The 8,237-nt window shown below is 38.4% G+C and overlaps 1 protein-coding gene across 1 annotated transcript; it reads left to right on the top strand.

Annotated features, from left to right (window-relative positions):
- The first annotated feature begins 3,214 nt into the window (after positions 1-3,214).
- On the top strand, positions 3,215-7,482 carry hoxc10a (homeobox C10a). Its single transcript, XM_036533892.1, is given in 2 exon segments — positions 3,215-3,923; positions 7,205-7,482. Coding segments are annotated over 2 exon segments (987 nt in total).
- The last annotated feature ends 755 nt before the right edge of the window (positions 7,483-8,237 follow it).

The raw sequence follows: 8,237 nt of genomic DNA, 5'->3' as shown, positions 1-8,237 counted from the left end.
TTATTCTTTACTGGTAACATGTTCAAAATTACAGGCCCAATTGAGATCCCTGTTTCAGTTCAAGGTGAAATTAAAATGGCTGTCCAAGTGAGGAGGAAATAAAATTATATTCCTCACTGATGTATCGCGGTAACCACTTTCAAAAAATGTTCACTGTGCCACAAAATAGCCTGATGTTCACTCACAGTACAATGGGTTTATGCTTCTCTTTGAGTAATACTTTTGAGTGAAGTTTTTTTTTCCCTTTTTTAAACAGCGTTCTGTTTTAAGCAACCGTGGAGCCCATAACCATCTTGTATGGTGTAACACTTTCTAAAACTAAACAGATAGAGGCAACCAATATGACGACGCTAATTGCCCGTTTACTTCACATTTCTTCCCATCAAGTAATAAACAATGAATAGTTAGTCTGAACTTAAACATAAAATTAGTAGTGACCCTATTTTATTAAATTGAACTTGTTGCAAAGTATGAGCCTAAGCAAAACATATGTCCAAAATGCGTGCTAAAGTGTTTTTTTTTTCAGACTGTCAATAGGCTTATCTAATACAAAGGGTCATTTTGTTTCAATTTTTGGAAACGTTACCCTTTGTGAGAGATTTGCATTCTAACAATGACTATTTCCCTCCAAAAATGGCATAAAAAAGTTTTCTTCGGTGGGCTTCACAAAACAGACAGACAAACAGACCAATCACAAGGAGACGACTGGGGCATATCCAGCCTTCACGAGGCGGGGTCATTGTCAGTGACCTCTCCGTCGGCGCCTTTGAAAATGAGACTGAAACCTTTAAAGATAGCCCCAACAACAAAACGAGAACATTCAAAATTGCGTTTCTTCTTCACCGCCCTTCTTTGCAATTTTATTTTTCCAAATCATACATTTTTTTGAAACCAGTATCACTCCCTCTTATTCATCGTCTTCACCTTCTTCTTTATTTCCTGAGTGGGAGTATTGGTTGTTGTTTCGAGACTATCAGCGGTAGTGGGAGGTAGTAGTAGTTGTTTGCAGATGATGATAGGAGGAATGTTTTCTAACTTTGTAAATATATAGGGAGGAAGGGAAGGAGTAGTGCCTGTATCTACTGTAAGACACAACAGAGCGCAGTGGATTTCTTTCCAGGCATGAATGCTCTACACCACGCGTAAGATTCTTAAAAGAACAGAATATGAATTTTAAGAGACCAGAGCAGAGATTTACTGTGATTTCCTGCCATTTACAGACAGATTAATGAACAGCCATCACGATTCCACCGGGCGGATGACACAAGGCAAAGAGAATATAGCCTAAACTCACACTGCGTTGGGCTTTTCTTGAGAATAATAAAAAAAATTACATTTTTTACATACAATACACACATACAGACACACACACATATATATATATATATATATGTGTGTATGTATATATGAAATCTCATTTATCTCTATCTGACTGGACACACTGGTCTCGTCAGTGCAGATACACTTACAGTAGCAACGAATGAATTTTATCTCCGTCGGAAAAACACACATTTTCAAGGCAGAGATAAATTAAGAAAAGCGTTTTACAAATGTATCATTATTTAGACTTTTTTTTTTTCAGAAAATGTCCAGGTGTTAAATACTGGACAAGGGCAACAAAATTAGGCAACAGCCTATTTGCCTATTGTTGACTCGCATTAAACAAATTTTAAATGTAAATTAAAGTTTTTGGTTGCAAGTAGATAAAAATGAATTCAGTAAATATTTTTTTCAAAATTGTCGGCCAAACTGTCTACACCCACAGAAAAAAAACGTTGCTACTGAAACTAAAACAGAGTATTTATGCAAGACAATCGTATTAAAAGCATTAATTTCAGTCAATATAGAACTGGAGACAATTCAAGGATAACTAGGATACATATTTTCAATCTTCACTTCAATCGGCTACTTTATTCATGCATATTACATATCATCGCTACAGTAAACTTTTGGTTACCACTGAATCGAAGTATTTATTTATTAATTTATTATTATTTAATTAAATAATGTACAGTATTTTGCAAACGAAGATAAATCCTAGAAGAAATCAGTAAAGAGATTTTTTTCCAATATAAAGAGCAATCGTAATCTCAATAAATAGAAATAAACTGAGATTAAATACATTCCATCTCGAAATAGGCCCTGTATTAAAACGACTGCACTCTTTATATACTCAGGCGCATGGGTTTGTTTAATCAGTTAATTAACTTAATCTGTTCATAATTTACAATTCCTGGTTACCGTGTTAAAGCTAAATTCTCCTACTTTCGATACTTAAAATATGTCCTCAGCTCATAATAGTACGATACGTAAAAAGAACTCTGTCACATTAAATTGTGCAATTTTTAAAGATAGTTGCGACCAACTTCTTATACTGAGGAGTACTACTAGGACTCTTTCAGATAAAAATAATAACAATAATAATGATGATAACAATAATAACAATATACAATTTCAAAGTTCAACAGAACTATTTAAAGCTTTGAATAAACAGCGGATTCGAAACTGAACAAAGAATAAATTGATAATCTAATTTGTAGTCTGCGTTAAACTGGTGTACACCAAACTGATACATACCAGAAAATCGTACCAAGCCTTCCGTGGAAGTAAACCTTAAAGCAACGTTATACCCTCTTTTTCTGCATTCTGTTTTCATAAACATTACGTTTCTTAATAATAAGGTAACTGTCAATTGTCCACATAGCTTGCAATACTTCAACAAATGATTATTCACAATAGAAACAGCGAAAACTTTCCGGAGCCAAGCAGGAATGTTTTTCAGACTTCTTTTGTGCGGGTTTCTTGGTTTAAGACGTGGAGTTGACATTGTTTTCTTGTGGTCTGTTTTGATTTACCTTCCTTCGGCCGCAAGAGCCACGTATCTGACCGCGTTGCTCAATCCCAAACGACTCGTCTTTGTTCTCTCTGAGGAGGGTGTCTTTCCCCTGCGTAACGGGCTAGATGGCGCCCTTGCTCCACGCGACGCCTCGCACACTTTCCAACTTGACCCCGATGACGTCACGTAGGTCTGGAGCATCAAGGCCACTTCCAAAACCCCATTGGTCTGAAAATCACGTGGCAGGGTGCCGTGCATCCATAATTATGTTGCTGATATTTTTTTCGTCCTGCCTCAAAAGATGTCAGCTTCCTACATCCGTAATCTTCCTCGAAATAACTTTCGCCGCTGATCTAAAATAATAACAATTATAATAACATGTCATGTCCTAACAACGTGGCTGCTGGTTCTTTCCTTATGGATCCTTTAGTGGGAGGACCCTCCGCCTACAGGGGTGAAGGCTATTCTGCCAGCTCGGGGATGTACGTACAGGCGGGTGCTGAGTATGGCTGTTCGATGATGAGAAACTGTGGGATTGTACCATCACCTCTCTCCAAAAGAGACGAGCTTCCACCGACCACTTTGCCTATCAGCACCTATCATCCACCTTTCCTGTCTCAGCTGGACACTTGGGGGACAGACCCCAAAGCTTCGTGCAGGATCGAACAACCTGTTGCCCGTCCCTTGCCCTCCTGCTCCTTCCCAGCGAGCAATGTCAAAGAGGAGGCGATGTGTTGCCTCTACCGGGCTGACATTGACAGGGGTAAGGAGACTACTGAACCGGCCACCTACACGCGACTCGGGGCCGACAGCAACCATTGCGATCAAGGGTCTTTGACTGAGCCCAGCTATTTCCGAGAGAACCAGGTGTATCCCGAGGAGAGGGCACAAGATGGAAATGAGTTCGCGACCGCTTTTGCGTCCGTTCCTAAAATGACAGCTCCTGCCGACAAAACGGTTCCAGGATCATTACACGACACCGGCAAATTCGAGCAGGACCCAGTAACTGAGGAAATAAAGAACGAGGATCACAACTCTACAAAAAGACAATCAGAAAAAGAGGAGTCTTTCAACAAGACGGACAGTTGTAGTAGTACAGACAATTCGGACAGCGAAATGAAAGGTAACTCAACAAATTCACACCACACACGGACGATGCGCGCTACAAAACATGCCACACAGGCACTATAACACGGGCACACACAAACACACACACCCACACACACATACACACCCTTTCATGAAGGGTAAAACTAACTGGTAAAATGAATGACTATTCCAACCGCCCTCATAGAAGACAACAATGTTTAAATCGTCGCATATTACGCACGTATTGTATTACAATATGGTCGTCTCCACTGCAGCTGCAATAATACTCTCATTGTGTTCGTTTATTTTCTTTATTTCTTCCGTACGAAAGGACATTGTGATGCCATTGTCAACAGTGAAGTATCCGGGAGACAATGAACCACAGCACTCACTTTTTGATGAATGTGGATAGTGTAATGATAGCAATTTGACATTTTGGACAGTCCAGTGACAGTATTTTAATACCTTAGCTATTTTACTGACAATAATTTAATATTTCGGAAAGAGTATTCATAGTACATTGATTCTTTACAGTGTATTGACATTACTCATTTGAACAGTGTATTGACACCAGGCCTATATTAATATTTTGGACAATATATTGATAGAATGTTGAAACAATGGGCGGTATATTGACGGTGCATTAAAACTTTGGATAATGCATTGCATTTACTCAAATTAATACTTACCATAACGGCGTGACACTTTACTAAGAACTGTTTCGGCCTTTTTAATTTTAGTCGTTCTTTACCTTGCGTTCTACCTGGTTTTTCAGTGGAGGGGGTACTACAATATTGGCAATGATGAAGGGTTACTGTAATCACAGCGGGCTCGTGCCATCGACGTGATTATTTGTAAGTTGTATTTATGTTTATCACCGAGGCCTAAGAGGTTTTGTTTTGCCCAGAAATACATTACCAGTATTCCCCAAATGTAATAATATTCTGTCTTATTACCAGCGCTACTCCATTCGGAGTTAATCCAAATTACAAATCTGTTCCAGCCATATAAAAACGAGGGTGTGATACAATCGAGCTAGTGGTTATGGTGTCTATGGTATTAACACCTTATTACTGAGTGAAGCAGACAGGCACACACATGCACAGACACACACAAACAGACATACACACGCGCGCATATATAAGTGACTTAAACGAGTGGAAAATACACTTTATTACCATTGTCATTCACATAATGGTATAATTACATGCATAATGTTCAACACGTGTATCATGTACAACTACAGCAGTACGTTAGAATTTGGCAAAGGAGCATTTATTAGAAGCGCAGTTGTTTATCTGTTTTGATAGATTTTCGCCATGTGATTGAAAGATATTTTCATCATGTAAACGCTGTGTAAGTAGGTATATTTTTGTAAAATAAGGTTTTGAATCACTTATTTGCTCCAGTTATTATTCTCGTTATTATTGTTGTTGTTGTTATTAAAATTGATTCAGCTTATTATTACTTTTACAATTTCTTTGAATGCATTTAGCATTTTGAGACTATGGAAATGTGTTGTTATGAATTATTGAAGTAGCAAGTCACCGTCAGGCTCAATAAGAAACATGTAATATTTTGGGTTCTCCTTTAAAAACAGCAGGCTTGTCTTTGCGGTTCTATTTTACGAGATTTTACAGGGTTGCTTTAAGTTACTTTTCATCAGGGTTTTTCCACGTGTTTCTAACGAAGTAATGTTGTACGCAACTAAAAATTTCAAAGGCCACAGCGAAGGATGTCAGTCAAATTATCTTTAAGACAGTCAATTCACTTATTTACAGTATTTTAAATTCTGGAACGCAAAAAAATCTATTATAAGTACATAAATTTTTGAAAATGAAATAATTCAAACTATGTTCATTAATAGTATGAACATGCATAAATAATATGTAACCTGCAAAAATAAAGCAATTATTGATATGTTTTACTTGATAAAAATGATACTGTGTAAGTATATATAGAAATCATGGAAATAAGGTTACAAGGTGCGGTTTTAATTGGCGACATTAATACTAGTTCAAGAAATCAGGAAAATGACAGAAATAATGAAATCATTCTCGTTAATACACGAGACCTAATTTCTGAATATATGTCTGTTTAGCCGCCCATAATGATCCTGTTTACGTAAATACCTGTATTTTGTACCTGTAGGACAAAATTAATGTTGCTCATCGTTTATGAATCTCCTGTGGGCATACTATCAAATGCGTGGACATCACGCGTATTTTTGGGACCAAAACGGGACCATTTTTGAGAGAATCTTCGCAAGGATTTTGTTGGCCTTTTTGCGCCGTGTGAACATGAGAACCCCATAACAGTGGACCCAGTAACTATCTACAAAAATCTCTTGGACCCAGTGGAGTCTTGATTTGCGACGCGCGCAACTTTTCGTCCCATTGATGAGACCTACACCAGGCTTACCATGCTACGGTTATCTTCAATACACGACTGTGTGATTGATAAAGTGCACTCAGTGCTCGAAAGACCACAGAAAGCAATGATCGACACCAGTTCAAAAGCAGCATCACTTTACATAGTCTGAAGATCAAGTGTTCATACCTCAATAAGCAATTTGGTGAAATGTTGTTATACCCACACCTTTATTCTGTTAACACAGATGCGGTTGTGCTTAGTAAGGAAACAGAAACGGGACATGTCTACATGTACCAGACAGGACGCGTCGGGTAAGAAGAAATAGGCTATAGACCAGAGTATTTTAATATTTGATTGTCATTTAAAACTGAGAGTCAATACTTATGAACTTCCGTGTTTCGCCGAAAGTGACCCACAGTTAACTTTTTTATAGCAAGTACATAGCATGAACTAAATAAATAAGTAAATAAATAAATAAATAAATAAATAAATAGACAAAGCAGCTGATTGACGATAAAATGATTTTTTGGTTAATGTTCTTCTCCGTGTCAGAATCAGAAAAAATAGGTGGTAAATTTAGGATTATACTGCATATGACCAACCGCAAGGGAGATGAATCGGCATGAAGGAAAGATGAAGGAAAGCTATCACGATGCGACGTATTGGCAAATGAATGGTGAAATAATGCCTGGGTGTACATTTGTTTCGGCTGAAAAATAGCTAATTTCTTGCGCCCAGAGATTTAACTGGTAAAAAGTATTAAATAGACTGTAGTATTACTGGAGTTTAAAAGAGAGTGAAAAGAGTAGGCTACGGTTGTGGCGGTACGTTGAAGCTACTTAATATAGTGATATTTAATATGCATGTGCGTGTTTTTTTATTTGGGTCATTCCTTTATTTCTGCAGAGGACTCGAAAGCTGAAAAGACGACAGGAAACTGGCTAACAGCGAAAAGTGGACGCAAGAAGAGGTGTCCGTACACAAAGCACCAGACACTGGAGCTGGAGAAGGAATTCTTGTTTAACATGTATTTGACTCGTGAGCGCCGCCTGGAGATCAGCAAGAGCATCAACTTGACCGACAGGCAGGTCAAGATTTGGTTCCAGAACCGGAGGATGAAGCTCAAAAAGCTAAATAGAGAGAGTCGCGTACGAGAGCTCACGTCGGGCTACAGCTACACCTGAACCCCCTAGAACTAATCCACTCCACATAAGGGAACACACACTCACACAGGCACGCACACACATATGCATACACACATATAAGTGCACATACCTGTAGACACACACATGCGCGCATGCACATACATAACCACGGATACACACAGACATGTGTAACTCACAGACATGTGTTCGCATGCACGCACATGCACGCAAACATACGCACAAGTGTGCGCGCACGCACGCATGCATGCATACCCTCACATATGCATGCACACACATACGAACACATATAGGCATACATACACAAGCTTACAGGTACACGCACGCGCGCGCGCACACACACACACACACACAAAGAAGCTTAGGGGAACTTTGAAGAACTACAGACATTTTACCATTGAATATGTAATTCTTGACATATTTTATTAGAAAAGACTGTTCCATTCTTCATGAGGAAAAAATGTGTAGGCCTGTCATACGGCTGTACCGCTGAGTCTTTGTGTTAAGACATTCACCTTAACGGAAGTACAGTTTACGCTCCAGTTTGAATCAAACATGAATTTATATTGCTTGTGCATTGTGCTGAAAAAATGTATTTCTCCCCTTGAAATTATATAACCTACTCTGTTTAATTTGGTAATATTCATTGATTGGTTGGTTGTTATCAATGCACTTTTAATGTATTGTAATGGTTATTGCGTGCAGTATAGTTTGCATGTACGTTGCTTCCCTATGTGTATATGACAATTAGGTATTCGTAAGAGGGCCATTCGAAA

This window comes from Megalops cyprinoides, chromosome 7 (assembly GCF_013368585.1).
Source record: "Megalops cyprinoides isolate fMegCyp1 chromosome 7, fMegCyp1.pri, whole genome shotgun sequence".
Taxonomy (NCBI): domain Eukaryota; kingdom Metazoa; phylum Chordata; class Actinopteri; order Elopiformes; family Megalopidae; genus Megalops; species Megalops cyprinoides.
The sequence above is the reverse complement of the archived record's forward strand: the minus strand, read 5'-3'. Positions and strand labels throughout refer to the sequence as shown.